The sequence below is a fragment of the Trachemys scripta genome, chromosome 4 (genome assembly GCF_013100865.1).
Source record: "Trachemys scripta elegans isolate TJP31775 chromosome 4, CAS_Tse_1.0, whole genome shotgun sequence".
Classification (NCBI taxonomy): domain Eukaryota; kingdom Metazoa; phylum Chordata; order Testudines; family Emydidae; genus Trachemys; species Trachemys scripta.
The window spans coordinates 62,670,204-62,692,845 of NC_048301.1; the positions used below are offsets into that span (position 1 = coordinate 62,670,204).

The window sequence follows — 22,642 nt, forward strand, 5'->3', positions numbered from 1 at the left end:
TCCCATGCACTGCTACAGGCTGTGGACCGACTGGCTAAGCAGCAGTTCTGCAGAAAAGGACCCAGGATTACAGTGCACAAGAAGCTGGATATGTCAGCAGTGTGCCCTTGTTGCCAAGAAGGCTAACGGCATATTGGGCTGTATTAGTAGGAGCATTGCCAGCAGATCGAAGGAAGTGATTATTCCCCTCTATTTGGCACTGGTGAGGCCACATCTGGAGTATTGTGTACAGTTTTGGACCCCCACTATAGAAAGGATGTGGACAAATTGGAGAGAGTCCAGCAGAGGGCAACGAAAATGATCAGAGGGCTGGGGAACATGACTTATGAGGAGAGACTGAGGGAACTGGGCTTGTTTAGTCTGTAGAAGAGAAGAGTGAGGGGGGGATTTGATAGCAGCCTTCAATTACCTGAAGGGGGGTTCCAAAGAGGACAGAGCTAGGCTGTTCTCAGTGGGGGCAGATGAGAGAACAAGGAGCAATAGTCTCAAGTTGCAGTGGGAGAGGTCTAGGTTGGATATTAGGAACACTATTTCACTAGGAGGATGGTGAAGCACTGGAATGGGTTACCTAGGGAGGTGGTAGAATCTCCATTCTTAGAGGTTTTTTAAGGCCCGGCTTGACAAAGCCCTGGGCTAGGATGATTTAGTTGGGTTGGTCCTGCTTTGAGCAGGGGGTTGGACTAGATGACCTCCTGAGGTCTCTTCATAGAATCATAGAAGATTAGGGTTGGAAGAGGTTATTCAGACTTACAGACTGCATTAGTTATATGTCATGCAGCCTACAAGTCCCTTGAGCTTCAAAGATCATTTGCATCTACATGACTTGATGCAAGTAATCCAAGTGAACTAAGAACCATACCTGAAAAACCACTGTCTTGGCAAACAAACTTTAGTACACATGAGTTGAAGACATATAAATGAGCTACAGTCCAGCCCCTAGTGTCACTGGCCATAAATAAAACATATGCTGTCATATGATTTAAGACTTCTTGATTAAAGAAAACCTTGACGGGTATAGGGCTTATCCACCTGCAGATGTACAGGTTGCCATTTAAACAGCTAGAGCTATAGAAACCAGCCAGGAATGACAATACATGTTTAAAGATAAAGAGTCTAGTTCTCATTTCACTTAATGCCAGCAATGGAGTGTGCCAAGAAATATGTGTGAGCGATTTCTCATTATACGCACACAAAGTATTAACTGGCAATTTGGGACGGAGACAAAGACTAGAAATAAACATGATTTTAAAACAATAATAGAGCACTTTTCATCCATAGATCCCAAAGCATTTTCAAAGAGAAGGGCGAGTATCATTTTCCATATGGGGAAATGGAGGCACAGAAGTGAAATGACTTGATCAAATTCAGTAGTAAACCTGGGAACCCGTGTCTGCTGATTCTCAATCCAGTGTCCTATCCATTAGATCACACTGCCTGCCAAAAACATAGCTTGACTTTTTGTTTGAATACAAAAGTTTATCTTGAAAGCTGACATCTTGCAGCACAACTTTCACGTGAACAATTGTGTTTGTCATCAAGCAAGCTGTTCCAATTTCCACATGCATCTGCAAAGGGAAACCCATTTTCCACTCATTCACTGGAAAAGTTGAAGTGTGGACATTTAAAATTAAAATCAATAATATAAAATATGCTTAAGTAGAAAAAAATGCTGCATCATCTTTCATTGCCAATTAATCTAATTATATAATTTGGGGAATCTGATCTATCTGGCTGTGCAGAATTCATTAATGGTTGAACACTCATTCCTCTAAGAAATTCAAAGTCCTGCTATATTTAATGTATGTCACTAGGAATATGTTTTTTTCCTAGATTTAGAGTATAGTCTTAGATTTGACTTATGACTTCTCCAATTTTATCAAGACATTGAATTGTCAAACTTGAACTCCTCCTACACTATCAGAACTTCAAGAGTAATGTAAAGTGTCCATTCAAAGGGTTATTTTGCCATAAGGTCTTTGGCTAGACATACGGTATGACAGCTGTGCCATGATAATTTTCTAAATATACCCTTGTCTCAAGTAGGTACCCAAGAGTGAACTATTAAAAACCTGCAGCTTATTCGCCTATAATCTTAATATTTTAGCCTCTAATCCTGCAAATATTTACATATGTGCTTAACTCTATATACTGTAAATAATCCTATTGAAGCCAATGCCTGTGCCTTCACTGCAAAAAAAAAAAGTGTGTTTTATATCAAGTTAGCTATCTCAATGTAAAATCTAAGTGGAAACAAGGCACTGTAGCTTGACATACCTAGTCAAGATAAGCCTGACAGTTGCGGGGAGGGTATAAGGTTGACCTCAGCTAGCTACATCATGGTAAAAATTACCTGTGCCTTGTCCCCACTAGGACTTTAAGTCGAGTTGGCTATCTCAGTGTAAAGGCACACGTTTTTTTTCTTGTTTTTTTTTTGCAAAAGAAGATAAGGCCAATGAGTAAAGTTAAACAGATACATAAATCTTTGTAACATCAGGACCCATCATAATGATAAGGAACATGCTATAAAATGCTGCTTAAAACCAATATGTAAATATAACTTGCAGTTTCACTATTTTTTGCAATTGAAAAAAAAAACCTATTTGGCATTGGGAATCAGCCTAGCCATGTCAATCCTTCTTCGAGAACAAGCCCTGAATAGGAAGAAACTACACGTCAAATTGACACACTCTCTCTCGCTCTTTCTCTCCATGTTTATTTTTAGTTTTCCTTGTTGAAATCTCTACAGGACACAGACATGCTCTCACACACATGCTGTAGACACACCAACCCTAGACAGAAAAGTTACTCAACAATTTCTCTTGTTTCCTGTCACGGAACAAATTTTGATTGCTGATAAAATTACCACAGCAAGAAGCTCAGGATGACATACAAATTGCTCTATCCCGTGACACTTTATTACTTTTAATGTGACTTGGACACTTGCAGTCAAAGGAGAGATCTGTTAAACTGTTTTTTTGCAGTGACTTCCTCTTTTCTCTAGTTTTCGTGCAGGTTGCAAGAGCTTCCTTTTTATTTTCCTTTCTTTTTAAATTTTGTTTAAATCTGATTTCCATGCCGTCGGCCATAAATGCTGTGGTGGCTCAACAGACAGAGACTGGGTCAGTTCCTAGCACCAACATTAGCACAACAGCTGAAACAGGAGGAGGTTCAGGGGGTATCTACTCTGCTATCATCAGTCGCAACCAGCCCATTATTGGAGTGCGGGAAAAGACCTTTGAAGAACTCTACAAGAAATGCCTGGAAAAGAAGATTCTTTATGTGGATCCTGATTTCCCACCTAATGAGAGCTCCCTCTTCTACAGCCAGAAACTACCCATCAAGTTTGAGTGGAAAAGACCCACAGTGAGTAACTTGTCAGTCTAATTAAAACACTGAATGCCCTTTTCTATTTATAACTATAATCAATGCAGTTATCTGTATTGAGCTCATTCCCTTGGTGGAAAATATACACTGGAAACATATTTCTTTAGTTGTTTTCTAGGATTGGGAAATTACTGTCTAGGATCTGTGGGGCTAGGGAAGTGTAGAGAGAATATAAATAATCACCTGAAAATCAATAAGACCTTGGATTGATTACTTCGAACTTTCTTTATTTTTTTGAAACGTATTTTAATTGGCTTTGACTTGCTCTGATTTGTTTGTCTGAATTTTCTCATCTGAAGACACCAAACAAAACAAATTTAAAACCCTCTCCTCTTTCACCAACACCCATATTGGGACCTGCATAGATTTATTTTTTCAACACTACTTTATTTTACTGGTGGGTTTCTTAATTTTATTTTACTACAAATAGCCCCTTGGGCCCATCTTTTCATTTTTTCAGAAGTACCTTTGGAAGTACAGCTCTGAGTTATACCCATGTCACTCCAGTTAAGTCAAAAAAGTTGCATGGATGTAACAGGGCAGAATCTGGACCACTTTCTTTTATTTTATCATCTCATCATTGATTTCCAGTATCACTTGTTCCTAAATGCAAAGCTGGTTATCCCATTATCTGTCTGCCATGAACTGGGGGGTTATAATAATTACCAAGGTGGATTAATGTTTACTGGGTCCCAAATTCACCAATATTTCTGCCCTTCCTGACAGACTTCTCCCTACCCAGCCTTCTCCTCAGAGTGAATCCTCCCTCCAAGGTCCTGAATCCCAATCCTAGATGGACTCTTGTTTTTCCTCTCACTCCTAATATTTCCTTCCAAGTGAGGCAACCCAGCTCATCCAACAGGCAGCTGACAAGCTGTACATTGTGCTGCTGCCTGTTATTGTTTCACTATTTCACCTGGGCCCCTCTAACTGTGAAAGCCAAATTTTGAGGATTTTGCTTTTATCCATCCCTGATTATTATGGGCTTCCTTTTACATATGTGCAGCATTATCCCATATTTTTGTGCCATAATGAAACATCATAGATTGAGCTGATGATAGCATAAAGCTAGAAGGCCAGTGGCCTTGGAATGTGGGTATTACAGAACCAAAAGATGACTGTAAAGGTCCATTACAGTTATTGCTCCACAGAGTGAGAAAATGAAGGGCAGGAAGATATTTAGTCCCAACCTATAATGATATCTTATGCAGGAGTAATCCATACAGTCTGGGATAAGAGCTGCATTGATTTACATCTCATGCAACATCACTGAAGTTTGTCTCTCTATGTATTGACAGAGCATGAGGCAGAACCAATCTTTAAAATGCAGGACAGTTCAATCAAAACTAGAAGGAGAATTTATATTGGAGTGAGTTAAAAACATTTCTGTTTAGCCTATCTACTGCCCCAGGGTTTCTACAGAAATATCTGGTTATCAGTTAAGTGGAGCAGCAATTGAATTGACTGGCAAGGGAGATGCTTTCTCAGACTTCCACAGGAGGTAAAGTGATACAGCAGCATGTAGTGGCATAGTCAGTGGATATCAGAGGAGAACTGAATAAAGGTATGCGGATAAATGGAAGTGTTAAACTGTAAAGGGTAACATTTAACACCTACGTTGCACAGGTATAAATGATTGCACAAGGTGGAGGATTAAGCCTTTGGTTTCTAGGACACCTCAGATTTTTGGGCCCCTATCCCAGTGATCTTTAATCCGCCCTTATAGAATCATCTTTGATGCAATTTGAGAGCTGTATAATAAATATTATGTGCCAACAGTGTGCACAGGGTTGTACAATACACAGAAATGCAACCTAAAAATCTAAATATCAGATCCTAAATTATTTTCCACACTAACAAAAACAACAAGGAATCTGGAGAATTGAGGTTTTTACCCACGAAAGTTTATGCCCAAATAAATCTGTTAGTCTTTAAGGTGCCACCAGAATCCTTGTTGTTTTTGTAGATACAGACTAACACGGCTACCCGCTGATACTATTTTCAACACTGTTTGAATGCTAATTTTCATTGATATAAAGGAGACCGCATAGTCTAGAGGTTAGAGCAGGGCACTAGAAGTCAGGAGATCTGGATTCTAATCCTGGCTCTGGCACTGTGCTGTGTGTTGCGGGGCTAGTCAGTAAGGCCCAAATTCTAAAATGCGTCCACTAATTTGGAGCGGCAGTGTTTGGATGACCAACTTGAGGCTCATTGGAGCTGTTGAGCAGACTCAGCTGTAAATATGCAGATGTGGGTGCTGAGCACCTCTGAAAATCAGGTCGTCATTGTCTCAAATTAGATACCTAAAGATAAGGAACTTTAAATTAGCTCACACTTTTTGAAAAATTATGCCTTCCCCTCTCTATGCCTGTTTCCTTAACTGTTAAAGGTAGAACACCCACCTTTGTAATGTGCTTTGAGATCTTGAAAAGTGCATATAAATGCAAAATATTGTATAGTGAGAGGATCCTTTCTCTCTATGTGAACTTTCAAAAGTAGATACATCTGCAGCTTCTCTTATAATCCATTCCTCCTCCTCCCATAAACTGAAGCTAGAGTTTCTTGTATTTGTTGCTTCAGTCTGCAGATTGACCCAAGACTTTGCTTCACTGGTATTTAGAACTACATCTCAAATGTGCTGCCCTGCTAGGAGAAGAACTTGTCTGATAATGTTACAGTCAGGAATAGCAGTAATATGCTAATAATAGGACACCATAAAGACAAATTAATATGATGCAGTAATACTGCCGTCAAGGGTATTCTGCTAAAGGATTAAAGCATACATCAAACCACCAGAAGTTCAAGGCTAAACTACAGAAATACATATCCATTCCATAAAGATATTGACATCTTCCATTCTTACTTAAATGCTAGGGAGAAAAAAAACTTTGTTAAAATAGAGTTAAGATTGTAAATAGATAAATTTACAACAGTATTCTTAGAACATTGTAGTTATTTTAAAAATAGTTTAAGAATCAGGTAATTCAAAAGCTGTAGTTTAAAACAAAACAAAAAATGCCAGACAGTTTGGAAGTACCGAGAGACCATTCTAATACCACCGTTAACTGTGCTGCCTTTCCCTGACATGGTTATATACATGGTGTTCTCCCAGAAGGAATAAATGTACATTTTAAATGGAGCAAGGTCTATAGATTAAAGTACAAGACTGGGAGATATGGGTTCTATTCCTCGCTGCCACTGACTTGCTGAGTTACCTCATGCAAGTCACTTAACCTTTTTGGGCCTCAGTTTCCCCCTCTGTAGGATTGGAATTAGGGTGACCAGATGTCCAGATTTTATAGGGACAGCCCGATTTTTCTTATATAGGCTCTTATTAACCCCTCCCCATTCCCGTCCCGATTTTTCACACTTGCTGTCTGGTCACCCTAATGGGAATTGACTAAATAACATACTTGTAAGTATTATTTTTACTAATTATTATGCTAAGCCCTTTGAGATTCTTGAATGGAAGGTGCTATATAAGTGTCAAGTATTATTATTCTGGCAACAATGAAGGAATTAAAAAAATTAATAAGATAGCGGATGCTGTGCAGCATGCACACGTTGTTGCATCTCTAGTATTATTAATCATAAATAATAATAGTGCTCTACACCACTGGCTCTCAACCTTTCCAGACTACTGTACCCTTTTCAGGAGTCTGATTTGTCTTGCGTACCCCCAAGTTTCACCTCACTTAAAAACTACTTGCTTGCAAAATCAGACATAAAAATACAAATGTCACAGCACAGCATTACTATTGCTCACTTTCTCATTTTACCATATAATTATAAATCAACTGGAATATAAATATTGTACTTACATTTCCGTGTATAGTATATAGAGCAGTATAAATAAGTCATTGTCTGGCAGGGATAGCTCAGTGGTTTGAGCATTGGCCTGCTAAACCCAGGGTTGTGAGCTCAATCCTTGAGGGTGCCATTTAGCAAACTGGGGTAAAAATCTGTCTGGGGTTGGTCCTGCTTTGAGCAGGGGGTTGGACTAGATGACCACCTGATGTCCCTTCCAACCCTGATATTCTATGATTCTATAAAATTTTAGTTTGTATTGACTTCACTAGTGGCTTTTATGTAGCCTGTTGTAAAACTAGGCAACTAGCTAAATGAGTTGATGTACTCCCTGGAAGATCTCTGCATACCCCTGGATACGTGCACCCCTGGTTGAGAACCACTGCTCTACACCTAATTAGCGCTTCTCATCTGTAGATATCAAAGTGCTTTACAAAGCACATTATTAGCCCTGTTCTTCGGATGCGTAATCTGAGGTTTAGAGATGAAGTGATTGACCCAAGGTCCCACAGGGAGTCAGTGATAGAAACAGGAATAGAATTTAGGCTTCCTGACTTCCAGCCCTAAGATCAATCCACTAGATGACTATAGCCCTATATTGCATGTGCAAGATGCTCAGAATTTTGGTAACTCTCCACTTAGGCTGGGAATATAGAACTGCAATTTGAGGAAGGGTTTCTCCGTGACATTCTCGCTGCATTAATGTTGCAATGAAATAGTTCTTGTAGCTGAGACAGGAGGTTCACAGCCTAGGAACCAATCCGCTCTCAGATATTTGACCCCAAAGCCACTTATCTCAGGAACCACTAACAACGTAAAGAAATCTGATCCCCCACCTTGTACCTCTTAAATAATTGCCTATGCTGTGAAGGAATGGGGACTGGTCTTTGGGTTACTGTCAGAAGGACAGACTGCCATATAGAGCAGCAGTGAACTTTGTCAGAGGGACAGGGGAACAGAAGCATGTAATTCTAGTCAGCTAGCAACTGCCATAACATGATTTGAATACACACAGGCTTTACTCAGGCAAAACTTCAGTTGACATCTGTGAAAGTTTTGCCTGAGTAAGGATTGCAGGATCCCACACAGTATTTATGTTCAAACTATACTTTACATTGGTTTACATGACTAGTGTATAATTAATACCTCACAGTTACTGCATAAGATCAAATCATCTAATTGAGAGTGTAAGACAAGAGAAACTCAAGGGCCAGATTCTCTACTGCACCTCTCTCTTCTACTCAGTGCAGAACTGGATCAAGACCATTAGGGAGCTGCTTTCAGCTCTCTGATTCTCAAGCTGTCCTGGTCCTAATGCAAATTAGAACATTTAGGAGTTGTTCTAACTTAAAACATCTAGCACTACTTCCTAAGTGACCATATGCTGGCAGAGAATTGGAGCGCTCTGCTCCATCCCATCTGCACCCCATCACACCTCCTCACTTCCCCCTCCTGGTCCCCACTCCCCCAGTGGCTGGGGGAGCCTGATAGAGGAGCTGGTTCCAATGACTTTTCACGAAATGAGTATTCCCTTCTGCTGGCGGATTCTCAACTGGCCAGCTGCAGCTACATAAAATACCCTTTGTACTGCTCAGGTGCCACAAAGGGAACAGAACTGAGGCCGAGAATCTGGCCCAGGACCTTGAAGAGACTATACAAAAACCCCAAAGGAACCTGAGACCTATCTTCAGAAAAACTTTACAGCAGAGTGCTCTGAAGTTAATACTTAAATTATCTTATACATTAGAACAATGGTCCAGTTAACGTACTTCTTTGGTGGGCGGGTGTCCTTACTTATTTTTGGAATCTTTATGATCGTTAACTAATTAATTCTCATAACATACTTGTAAGGTAGGTAAGTATTATCCCTATTTTACAGATGGGAAAACTGAGGCACCAATGTGGTTAAGTGACTTGTCCAACGCTATACAACAAGCTAGTGACAGAGCTGGGATTAGAGGTCAGGAATTCCTGATTTCGAGTCTTCAGCTCAGCCTACTAAACCATGCTGCCTTTCTAAACTTGAAGTGACTCAACAAAAATACATCTGCATCTCTATACAGGGTTCAAGCATCTGGCAATAGGGATTTCAACAGAAGAGCCCTGCATTCCTGTGCAGAACCTCAGAATGTGCCACCTTCTTACAGATATATTACGTAGATTGTAAACTCTTCAAGGCAGAGATCATCTCTTTGTTATAGGCTTGTAAAGTGCCTGAAGTCTTGTTCACAGTGGAACTGGGGCCTCTAAGCACTACCACAGTACACATAATAAATAATAATTGCACCACAAGGGAGCATAGGTTATCACAGTACAAGATACTAACTATATCATGGGGTTGCAGAGAAGATCCCATTGCAATACATTATGCCATCAGTATACCCAGGGATGTGCCTTGAAGGCACAGTATGCCCAGTAAAATATGATGTGCCTTGAAGGCACTAATGGGATTATATTGCTATTCACCGTGCCACAAGTGTGCAGAGGGAATTGCACAACAATCCATCATACAAGGAGGATGCTAACGGGATTGTATTACAATACCTCACATGATGAGGCTGCTATGATGACTACATTATGATACATCACCTGGTGAGGACAGTGTGGGGACTTTGCTAAAGTCTCGTTATGGTACGTTGCAATGTGCCATTAGCGAGGGGTGGGCATCTGATTGCAAAATGAGGTTACTAAATGCTCTCTTTTAAATTACACAACAGTGTGAAATTACCAGAGAGATTACAATAGCATTCAGACATGAGAAATGGACCTCATTACATTACAATGAAAGATTGAAAAGGGGGCCTGCTACAATCCTGTTTTGATACATTAACACTGACAGATTAATAGGAAGACTCCCTGGCAGTACTGTACGTTTACATACCCATTTATCATACCCTTTGCTCATTGATTCATTAAAGATTATTAAGAGGTCTTTCTAAGGCAGTATTACTGTAATGCAAAATGCTATCTGTGAAGTTTAATGGACATGTGTGGCAGATATTGCAAACTCAGGCAGGATCTTGGGGGTGGGGGGAGAATATGATATTAACTTTCTGAAGGTTATCTGTATCTTTCTGATCCTATTGTATCACTCTTGTAAAAAGTTATCTATCTGCATAAACCAGGAACTAAAATCAGTGATAACTATGACTCCTGGGGTGGATAAGCAACTCCAGAGAAGTTGCACCCCGAGAGAGAATTAGATTAACTGGTTCAGACTGGGTCCCAGAGGCCTAATGAGACAAAGAAAGGGCTTTTGGTATAAAAGGCTGAGTTTAAACTGACTAAGAGGCCCTCATTTTAATCCAACCAATGGATTTGACCAAGGGGAGCCAAACCCTGCTAATAGATTGGAAGGACTGGAAGCTACCAGGGTCTCCATAGGTTTGAGGGGGAACCACCAGTACAGTATGTGTTTATACTTTTTATTGTTTGATACGTTTTCTCTAAATTGTTTTTGTCCTAAAATATATGCACTCTGCTTTGGAAGAGTGGTTTGGTGACTTGTAACCACTGGCATACAGTCCTCTGAGAGAAAGCAAAGCACAGGCACTGGACTCCGGTCGGGCCTGCTGGGACATCACAGTGAAGTGCAAGGGAGCACAGCCCCTAAACCAGTCAGAAGGGACGGGGATGCAAGTTTCATCCCAGAAAGAGGTGATGGCTAGAGGCCTGAGACCTAACAAGGGAGTGCTTGAGCAGACCACAGAAGGGGTCAAGAATAGGCGCGGTCTTTATGAGTTGCCGGGGGCTGCTTGACCCCCGTTATGCCCCCGGCCGCATCCCCACTCCACACCTTCCCCCAAGCCTCCATCCCTGCCCACCTCTTCCCACCCCCTCCCCCAAGCATGCCCCCCTCACTCCTCCTCCTCCCCCTCCAGCACCTCCTGCACGCCGCTGAACAGCTGTTCCACGGTGTGTGGGAGGCGCTGGGAGGGAGGGAGAGGGAGGAGCAGATGGGCAGGGCTGCTGGCGGGCGGGAGGTACTGGGTGGAGTGGGAGGAGCAGATCGGGGAGTGGCAGGGGGGCTGCAGTGGGTGCTGAGTACCCACTATTTTTTTTCCGTGCCACTGGCATTTTACATACCATGCCAGTGAGTTCTGCTCTGATCATCTTTTAGATGCCATGATACTTAAAACATCAGCAACTGGTCTGCACTAGGGATGGCAGCATTACTATTATCACAGGAGTTGAACTGGTACAAGCAATGATATGCAATTTTACAAAATTTCCCTATGGGGGATGGGAGGCCTCTGAGAGTAGTAAGGAAAATGAGATGGCTTGCAGAATATTGCCTTTGTCTTCAGCTCAGAAATATATTTATATTATACCTGCATCTGTCCACATGACCACTGTATGATTCCTGCCTTTTGTTTTGTGTATAATTTGTAGTTGAATATGATCCCATGCGAAATTACACAGTGGGTGGTTGTGACACTCTATACCTCGGGAGAACACCCAGCACCCCCATGTTCATCCTTGTAAAATGATTGTGTGGTATCCAATGCAAAGTTTGTCATATCAGGTGTCTTCGGAAGGCTCATGATGTACTGAGCATTGTTGTTATAGTGATGTTATAGTTATGTTTATGGATTATAATTTCATGTATATAGTTACCAGGTTGAAAATGTATCCTCATGGCTTAAAGCAAGCCCAGACAAAAACTCTCCCAGAGCAGAGAGGCAGTTCACACCTCATCAGGGCAGATATGGGACAAACCCAACCCAGCCTCACAGGAACAAAAGACACTGGCCTAGGCAGCAACAAAAGCATCTGTTAGACTCTCGAGGGAGTCACCCCCCTTCCTTTGGTCAGTTTGGAACTGCAATGAGGTAATGCTCACCTGACTCTGAAGGGGTGAGGGGGGCAAAGCCAAAAGGGAAGAAAGGACATGATAAAAGGGAGAGACATTTGCCATGCTCTCTCTCTCTTCCACCTACACACACCACATCAAGCGACTGAAGCGCTGATCAAAGGGGAGAGCCTGGCTGAAGAGCAACCAGCCAGCCTGTGGTGAGAAGCATCTAAGTTTGTAAGGGCATTGAAAGTGTTAAGATCAGCTTAGAATGTGTTTTGTTTTTATTTCATTTGACTAAATCTGATTTATGTTGTGACTTATTAACACTTAAAATCTATCTTTACAGTTAATAAATCTGTTTGTTTATTCTACCTGAAGCAGTGCATTTGGTTTGAAGCATGTTAGAGACTCCCCTTGGAATAACAAGCATGGTACACATCAATTTCTTTGTTAAATTGACGAACTTATATAAGCTTGTAGCGTCCAGTGGGCATAATTGGACACTGCAAGACAGAGGTTCCTAGGGTTGTGCCTGGGACCAGAGATATTGGCTAGTGCCATTCAGTTGCAAGTAACTGGGAGCAGCTTACCTGCCAGAGGCTGTGCGTGAACAGCCCAGGAGTGGGGGTTCTCACAACAGAGCAGGGTAAGGCTGGCTCACAGAGTCAAGGATTGGAGTGACCTAGCAGATCACTGGTCCAGATAACACCAGAGGGGAACGTCACAGTGGTGTGTTTATGTTTCTTTTTTAACTGGCAACTTTGGAAGTATTTAAATATCCAGCTACATTTAACTAAAAGACAATTGCCAAATCCTGAAGTCTGTACTCTGAGTCTAATTTCGTTCTTTCTGAAGTCAATGATAGTTTCACCATTGACTTCAGTGGGAGCAGGAGTCGGTTGAAGTACATTGGCTGGGTTAGAAAATGTACTCCTATAATCTGAAACTTCCCACAGGACACTATGCCAATTTTCAAGACAAGCATGACAGCAGTGTCAGGCAGAATGTTTCCAACAAATCAAGTGGATGGAGAGAAGTTATAAGATATCTCAAACATCTGACTTTACAGAATTTAATCCCCCAGCCAGCTGACTAAGGCACGAAAATAAAGGCCACTTTCTCCTTTCCCAACAGTCGGCAGAATGAGATGACTGTTGTAGAGGGCTGGAAATTTGTCGTTATTGGACACTTGTCTCAATTCTGCGATGGGGATAACCCAGATAGTTACATCAAAATTAATGCATCCCTGAGCCAACTACTGGGGAGGAGAAAAAATGGTCTCATACCAAAGAAATAATTAGACCTGAAATATGAGCTTCAGAAAGTCCATCACTGTGCTGTTCATATTGAAAAAGCTTCAGGCTGCAGCTACAGTACCTAAGACCTGTCTCTAGTACTCCTGACTTTCTATATAGCTGTACCCACTGTTGCTGGTCTCTCTTCTTCCCTGCACCTAAAAAATGGGGTTCCTGGAGGAGCTTGTCTTCTCTCCCCACCCTTGCTACTTCCCAGGAAACGGGGTCCTGAGGTGTGGTTTCTTTTTTACCCCCCTCCAGCACAGGAGATGGGGTCATTAAGTAGATCTCTCTCTTTATCCCCATCTCAGGAGTTTGGGTACCTGGTTGGAAGTTCCTTCCCTGCCACCATCTCTTTGCCTGGGAGATGGTCTCTGCTTGGGGGTCTCTCTTTTTCTTCCAACCTTGCATATGGGTTCCCACGGTTGGCGTATGTCCCTTTTCCCCCTAACCTGGGCTATTAAGTTCACGGATGAAGGCTGCTAAGAAGTAGGGGAGGCTCTTCCCAAGTGGGGCTGGCTGTCCTCTCTTCCCTCCTCCTCCAGCCTGGGTTGCACCATACCATGGTTCCTTGCCCAGCTTAGGGAACAAACAGTTACCGCATATGAAAATGTTTCTACCTGAATTGCGTTACAGTCTAGGTTCAATTCTGAGATAAGTTACACTGATTTCTGCCTCTGCAACCATTTATTGAAGCATTTTTAAATGTAGATGCAAGCTGCTTTTCAATCAACCGAAAAGGCACCAATTGGTTTAGCTTCTCTAATGTAGACAAGCCATTAGCAATTTACACCTGTGCAGAGTGGGTGTAAAATATTAATGTTCTGATCTGGGAGCCCTTTACACCCACTTTGCACAGGTGTAAATGACTATGTTAGGGGCAGGCCAGAGGAGAATCATGCCCTGAAGGGGCAGATTGTAGCAGCATTGCCTTTTTCAAGTGTAAAAAAGGGAAAAAAGTAGAAAATCTTTAACAAAAATGAAGGAAAGCTCAACTCATGAAGCGAGGACTCAAAGAGCAGACTAGTGGGAAGGGGGAGTTAAAGAGGGATCATTACAGGGATCCTTTCTTCCCAAAATGGCATCAGTGCTCTCTCCACCCTGGCAGTTCAACTTCACCTAGTTGTCTCAAGTTGGGCACCTACAAACTGAAGCACTCAAAACCTGTGGCCACTTTTGCAAATGTGAGTCTTATCCCCCACAAGTGACCTGCCCCAGTGACGTTTCCAGTTTTCTGGGAGAATGCATCTCCGCCTTTGTCAGTGAGAGTCCTAGGGTCTGTAGACCTAAATTTTACTGAACTGCACTGGATTCCCAGCCCTGGCTTGCCATCCTGCCTTTCCTCATCCCACCCCAATTTTAACTCCCCCACACACACTTTGAACAAAATTCTTCTATCTGATCCCCTCAAAATGTTAATGTATTTGCAACTATGCCCTGTGCAGCTGGCCCAGAAGAGGTCTCTCCAATTCCAGATACCAAACCCTTCTGGATGGAGGCTATACTTTATCTGAAGTTCTGCACATCTGACCTCACAGTGTCCCAAAAAGCACCTCTGAAAGGAAACTGCAATCAAACCCCTGCAGCAGATGGTTTTTCTGTAGGTTCTGTGGCCATCACATTGACATAACTCCCATTTCATTTCTATAGCAAATAGACGCAGTGACTCAGGCCTCAGATAGGCTATGCCTCCTGTGAGGCTTGAAAGAGGCAAACTGGTACAATGAAGATAACCTTCCATTTTAAACTTGATAAAGGAAAACCCAGAAATTTGGCAAGAACATAAAGAACATGAAGTAACATCAAATACACACTTCAGAAAATGATTACATGTAAATTGCCATCACCGTAAAATTAATTTGTCAGCAACATGCTCTGTCATCCCAAGACGGAATCCTGCTCTCCCTGTCTGAAGTCGAGCTTCACCCCTGCTGTCCCGCCTATGCCTCTCTCTAGCTTGTGATGCTCCTTTGATTGGCTGCTGCAATGATTGCCCCTCTTTCCAACAGGTTTGCCCAGGAATGACAGCTCCTCACCTGGAGAGCCACACCCATTGCCCACACACCCAAACTGCATTCCCTGTCAGTGTCCCAATGGTCAACCTCACCAGTCACACGCTCTGTACCCTCGCAGCTGGGCTCCTTGCACACTGCCCTTCAAGATCCAGTTTCCTCTGGCAAATCCCCTTTTACCTCAGTGCCGCCTCTTTTCACCTCCTTCTTCTCTAACCACTTTCCAGCTGCCCCCTCCCCAGCTGGAGCTGCCCTCTCATGGGCTGTCTCTCACCACAGGACAGCATTCTATGGTGACACATCACAGTTGCAGGCCCTGACATTACCCTTCTTAGTCGAAACTACAGCAGGTGCTAGTGCAGGGGCCAGGCTTACTATACAGTGAGCACAAAGCACATTTTTCCTGCTCATATGTTTGTTTGTATCTTACAGGAAATCTGTGAGAATCCACGCTTTATAATTGGTGGAGCCAACCGAACTGATATTTGTCAAGGAGAATTAGGTATGACATTTTGTCTCCTGTACTGTGTTTTGGATTTCTTATATAGTCCCAGATAATTGCATCACAGTTTATCTTTAGCTTTTACTTGCTCGATAGGAGTTTAAAACATCTGTGTTTCTGTGCCATAGTTCTTCTCAACCAAGCCACCCTGTCCTGCAGGGTTGTAGATGAGGAGTGTGAGAGAGAAGCTGCTCAGTGTGCATGGACTTTGCTATTCATATTGTGAAGTTTATTGCAGGGCAGCATTTTGTAAGGCCTCTTTTCTCCCAGGCTTTCAAGAACAGAGTGACTTAAGGAGACAGAGTCTAAGTGAGCTAAAGAGGAGGCAATTGTTTGTAGTGGGAGGCTGAATGGATGAGGAAGAGTCTAATCTAAAATCAGTTTATTCTGTCAGATTTTTAATTGATTTTATTATTTACATTATAATGGCTCCTAGACACCTCCAGCATGTCACACAGCTCCACTGAGCTAAATACTGTGCAGATGTACACTAAAGGACAGTCTCTGCTCCAAAGAACTTATAGTCTGAAAGGCAAGAGGTAGCACAAGCGGATTAAAAGGAAAAAGCAAGGATGAGGGAAGGGAGGATAAGGCAACAGCAACAGGAAATTTTAACATAGACTAGCTGTGTGCATGGATCATAATCAATCAGAGACAGTAATCATATACCTTGAGCAAAGGATAGGTGCATTTTGAAAGCAAGAAAGCTAGTTATGCCCGTTATACTAGATATACAGAAAGCCTACAGCAGGAGTATACAGAAACAATGAAAATGGCAACTGTGCACATTTACATGCTCAGGACTGCTCATAAGCTATTCTGATCTGATGATACCCTGTCCCTCTGGTGCACTCACTTTTCCCATTAGTGGTCAATTCATTTCGGACTAGATGTTTGTGTCTGTTACTAAGCACATTTCTTGGCACTATACAAAAGCCTGTATTTGCAAATACCAAACAAATCCAGAGCACTCAGAGTTAGCGCTTTATCTCTGCACCGCTTTTAACCATTTTATAAGACAGTAAAGCTCATCTACATTGAGTTTTCAAACCATGTATGTTAACTCTTCAAATGTAAACAAGTGAGCTAACTACAGTGACTTTAACTGGATCAGAGCAACAATAATAAATCAAGTTAGCACAATGATTGGGTCCTTATTTACAAGATATATGCAGTTCCACTTCATTCTGGGGATCCAGCTTTGGCTGCAACTGCTGCCAGCTGTGATCTCTGCCAGACCACGCAACCTTAAAGGTGCAGTAACCACACACAGTCGCCACAGTGCTTAAAACTCCAAACACTGCAGTATAAGCAACATTTGTTAAAACTGAAAATGAAAACAAACTATTTAAACTTTTTCTATAAAGGTGCTACTATGGCTGTAAATCCTACTTTAGATGGCCCATGGCTCTGAGTTGGCTGTACTTCAAACCACAGGGCTTGCCCAGAGGTCTGTGTGCAACTACCACAGAATGGCACAAACAGACAAGCATCAACCTGTGAAAGTAATTTTTAGTGGCTTTCAAATACAAACCTACTTCCACACTACAGGCAGGTATACTTAAAACACTGCAGCGGCACAACTGTGCTGCTTCAGTGAAGATGCTACTTTGCTGATGGGAGAGCTTCTCCCATCATCTCCATGAGAGGCAGTAGGTATGGCAATGGGAGAAGCACTCCCGTCAACATAGCACTGTCTACACTGGGGTTAGGTCAGTATAACTGCATCACCCAGGGGTGTGGATTTTTCACTCCCCGGAGTAATGCAGCTATAATGATGTAAGTTTATGGTATAGATCTGGCCCAACACAATTAAATACAGAATAGCCATCAACTCTCTTTCCCTTTCAGTTGATGAGGAGGCAGGGGGTCATCAAATATCCACACCCACACTGCAAATCGGGTGAAAGAGGAAGTATAAGAACTAGGACAGTTCAGGCAGCATTTCTCTTCGAAATGCTTCAGTTTCTGCCTCACCCCTTCATCACTTCACACAACACAGACAAAGGTTAGGCCAAGTGATCCTACCTCTACCCTCTCCATGGCTCCCAACAGGCATTGTTCCAAAGGCACCATGTTTTCCTTTCACAAGCTCACAGATTCAATTCAGCAAAATCAGAAGCCAATGCTCTGTGAGTTTTCCAAAGCCCTGACAACATCAGCGGGGACTCCACAGTTTTGATAAATTTGTAAGATCAACATTGTTTGCTTGTTTTAAATTGTTGGTGATGTAATAACCCACCAGCCCATTATATTAAATAATCCCCTACTATTCTGCAGGACTTCAGGGACAATTGCTCCAGAGAGGACAAAATGAACCCAATGCGTATTTTATTCCTATGTTTTCTACAATAACAGACAGCTGTTTGTTATTTTTACATGCTGATAGTATGCTCAATCCTGAACAGGACCAATTTTAAAAAACACCAAGTCCCTATCCCCAAGGCCTTACAATTTACACAGACAACACAATATGTATAGAGGTTACAGGATGGTTCTAGCTGTGTGTGTGTATTTTCTTTAATGTAATGGTCTGATGGGTTAGAGTTTTGGGGCTTGATGGAAGAGTAAGTTTTGAGGAGGAAAAAGAAGGAAGTGAGAGCCTGGTGCCCTGGGACAGAGAGTTTGTTAAAGGAGTACGGGCAGCATGAAAGAATTGAAGATAATGTGTATGTGTGTGCACGCGCGCGCAAATTTACCTGGCATTGCAGTTTATATTACAGTAATGCCTAAGGATTTTAATCAAAGATTAGGGTCCACTGTGCTAGGGGCTGTACACACAAGTAGTTTGAAAATAGTTGCTGCCCCATGGAGCTCACCATTGAGGTAGTAAACCTGAGCATAAAGTTTATTATTTTAAAATGGGTTCAAAAACCATAAGATTAGAATTGTGCAAACATGGACACAGGCTTGAAATGAGAAGAGTTTTTTCAGTATGATAATACAGCAAATAAACCTCACAATAATAGGATAAGCAGAACTGGAATGTTGCCCTGAGAATGGGAAATCAAAACGTAAAACATAGCCAGAAATGCACCAATGTCAGATTGAGGGACAGATCCTCTACCCTGCTCTGTCTTAGCACAGAAGGCTGTCTTTAACAGTCAGCTGGGAATTCAATTTGGATTGGTGACTTCCCAGTCGTTGTAAAGCCAACATAGTCAGCTGTATTTCACCTACTCCTGCCCCCCAGCATGGCCCAGCAGGCATTCTAGTGCAATAGGGTATGACTGGAGCACTTTATGGTCTGGCAGTTCTGAGTTCGGACCTTGCTGCCAGGGTAGGCTAGAACAACCTCACAGAATAAAGGAGTACTAGATGCTAAGGATTTGTGCATTTGTGTAACAAATTCTGAGCAAACCAGAGGAAAGTGTAAATTATACCAACTCAGACTCCTCTCAGTCCTTTGGGGCAGGGATCATACCCCTTCTATGTTTGTAGAGTGTTTAGCAAGTGGAGCTCCAATCCTGATTCGTGCTAATGGGCACTTCCCTAATACAATAATATTAATGTGCTATACATGTACTAAAATACATCACAATACACACAAAACACTCTAGTGGCTGGAGGAGATAGACCACTGGTCTCATAGGATTTTGCCCTAATGCCTTTGACCCTTCATTTTGTCTGCTGCTTCTGCTTGTTTACAGGTGACTGCTGGTTCCTAGCTGCCATTGCTTGCCTGACGCTGAATGAAAAGCTACTCTGCCGAGTCATACCTCACGATCAGACCTTCATAAAAAACTATGCTGGGATCTTTCACTTCCAGGTGAGTCCTTTCCAAAAGCCGCATGTAAAGTGGTGGTGGCATTATCCAGGGCGGTAGATGGAGCACTTGTTGCTCTGACAGTCCAGGAAGAAAGTGTTCCCTTTGTCTCAGCTATCCGATGACAGTGCAAGTGACAATGGGGGGGGAGGGGGGAGAGATGTAGGAAATAAATTCCTCCATGCCAGATTATTCTAAGAGAATCACAGAACAAGCAACCTGCCACAGTAATTGAGGAGCATTAAATCACCATTGAAACATTTGCAAATTAATATGCCCCATCAGTAAGAGAGAGCAACAGGTGTTCCCTCTCATTGCTCAGCTGTCCCCTGCTGCCCACTACATGGACTATAGATAAACTGTTAGCTGGAAAGGGACCTATTTTTAGTCCCTCAAATAGCTGGTCTCTGTTGGAGACATATTGTAAAAGAATTGATTATTTACTGTTTGATTTATTGTTTTCTACATTACCTGTAATCCTACCTCTGAAAAGACTCTATGCAGGGCTGTGTATGTTGCATGAGTGAACTCAGTCCAGCTACCACACTTGCAGCTGTCATTGCAGTTTTACAATGTCTTTTCTCAACCTCTCCCACCACCTTCCTGTTTGCAATCTGGATGGATGGGTGATTACTGTGAAAGTGTGAGGGACTACAGGAAACTGAAGTTCTTTATTCTATCACAACACAAGGCCAGTGCAGCACAAGGTCCTCTGTGCTGCTCCACATGGCCGAAAATCCAACCCAGCAATCCTGGCAGTATTTGGGGGTCTGCAAGTTACAGGGCCACACAGAAGCCATTGCTGCTACTCAGGGAAGACTCAGACTCCCAGGAGAAGAGGAGGTAGACACTTCAGAAATTAGGGTAGGAAGGTAAAGAGAGGGTAGTGTGGATTAAGATGGACATTTTGGGTGCGTGGCCAAAGGGGCATGGTGCAGGAAGGAGAGCCTCACTTTGAATTTGCGCTTGGTGACTATCTAAATATTATGTCTCTTAGTCTTCTAACACCAAGGTTGAGCTCCCACTGACATAAATTAGGGTTGTAGGTACTCAGCACTTCTGGAAATCAGGCCTCAAATGCATAGCAGAGATCTCCAAAAATGTTTAGGAAATGGACCAAATTCATAACAGTACTTAGTTACTGGACTTCCCTTGCCCCATGGCTTTTCTAACCCTTAAGACAGATTTCCCTCCCACCATACTCACTAATAAATGTTTCTGTCTGCTTTTATTTAGTTCTGGCGCTATGGAAACTGGGTGGAGGTTGTCATTGATGACTGTTTACCAACATATAACAACCAGCTGGTCTTCACCAAATCCTCCCAGCGCAATGAATTCTGGAGTGCTCTGCTGGAAAAGGCCTATGCAAAGTAAAGGAATGCTTTAGAATTGCAATGCACCTTCACTAGCCTTATGTTATATGCTGTGTGTGGGGAGGTGATGATCTGTCTATATACCAGAGTTAACATAATTCTCTTCCAAGTAGCCATGGAGACAAGCCATAACGAAGAAATTTTGTTGGATTTTTCTTGAAGAAGTCCCTCTTTGAAAATCTATACATGTAAACAATATTTTCCCGTGGTTTTCATGTAGTTAACTCTAGTGGGTTAGACTTGGGGCAGGATGCAATAAGCTGTAGAGTAGTTTCCAAAGTTTGGCCTACCAGATGTCAGCAATTAGTTCTAAAAAACCAAACAACTTACTTTTGTAGGTATGTGTGGATGACCCACATTAAAATTATTAAAAATTTTCAACATGACTTTTACCAAACTGATGAAGTAGAACCAGGATTGTTTATAGCATAACTTTTTTTTCTCCTTTCCAAGACTCCACGGGTCCTATGAGGCTTTGAAAGGTGGCAATACCACAGAGGCCATGGAGGATTTCACAGGAGGAGTGACAGAGTTCTATGAGATAAAAGATGCACCCAAAGATATATACAAGATCATGAAACATGCCAAGGACAGAGGATCACTCATGGCCAGCTCCATTGATGTAAGTCCATATGAACATTGTGGATAAGGCATACTAGATTGCAAAGGAGTGGGGTTTCTAAATCAGGGGACAATCACAGATGTCTTTGTAAGTGCTTTGCTAAACTGACATAGCGCAAGTCTATTTCTAGGACCAGAGGATCTCTGTTAGGTCTGACTTAGAAACTTCACCAGGAAGGGTGGGAACTTCCTGTATGTTATTGATGACTGGCTTTTGGAAAAGTTGACAGAAGGTGTCCATACCCAAAGAAGAACATGGGATGTTCAAAAGATGTCCCCTTTGCCTCAGGCTTCACAAAAAACCCTAAAATGTTCTATTGGAAACGTTTAGCTTTATTATAGCTTATAAACAATAGGGACGTAAATCCTGAGGTCTTTACTCAGTTTTCATTCAGTCCATATGCAGACCAACTCCCACTATAGTCATTGGAAGTTGCCTTAAATATGGACTAAATTAAGGCCTCAAGATTTGTCCCACAAGGAGTAAGGAAAGAAGCCCTGTTTTGTGGTCCGAGCAAGGGACTGTGAGCTAGAAGACATCGACTCTGTTCCCAACTCTGTGACTTCAGGCCCTGATCCTGTGAGTTGCTCTGCACTAGTGGATTCCTACACCCACACCGAACCCCACTGACTTCAGTGGGTTCCACAGGGGCAGAAGAGTCTGCTGTGCACAACGGCTTGCAGGAGAGGCCCCAGCTGTGTGATTTGGGGCAAGTCACTTAATCCCTTATGCCTCCGTTTGCCCATCTGTAAAACAGATGTAAGACTATCTATGTGGTGGAGATGTTGTGGGGATAAACGTATTAATGTTAGTAATACTAACACCTAGCTCTTATATAGCACATTGCATCCCTAGATCTCAAAGTGCTTTACAAAAGATGTCAGTATCATCATCCCCATTTTACAGATGGGAAACTGAGGCACGGGGGGTGATTTGCCCAGGGTCACCCAGCAGGCCAGTGGCATAGTTGGAAATAGAATCTGAGACTCCTGAGTCATGTCTATCCTTTAGAATACACTGCCTTCGTACACTGCTTGAGAGAGAGAGCGCGCGCTAGTTAGCTATAGAAGTTTAAAGCAATAT

The 22,642-nt window shown here is 42.4% G+C and overlaps 1 protein-coding gene across 5 annotated transcripts in view; it reads left to right on the forward strand.

Moving 5' to 3' along the window:
* Positions 1-2,518: 2,518 nt before the first annotated feature.
* Positions 2,519-22,642, forward strand: part of CAPN3 (calpain 3) — a 71,231-nt gene continuing 51,107 nt past the window's right edge. For 2 of the 5 annotated variants that reach the window (XM_034769169.1, XM_034769167.1), the window contains exons 1-5: positions 2,521-3,363; positions 15,729-15,798; positions 19,449-19,567; positions 20,801-20,934; positions 21,391-21,559. In XM_034769169.1, coding sequence (XP_034625060.1) covers positions 3,073-3,363; positions 15,729-15,798; positions 19,449-19,567; positions 20,801-20,934; positions 21,391-21,559 — 783 coding nt within the window. In that variant the 5' untranslated portion in view covers positions 2,521-3,072. Of the gene's footprint in view, positions 3,364-15,728; positions 15,799-19,448; positions 19,568-20,800; positions 20,935-21,390; positions 21,560-22,642 lie in introns of all 5 variants that reach the window. The other 3 variants (XM_034769168.1, XM_034769166.1, XM_034769170.1) reach the window with 3 other exon arrangements.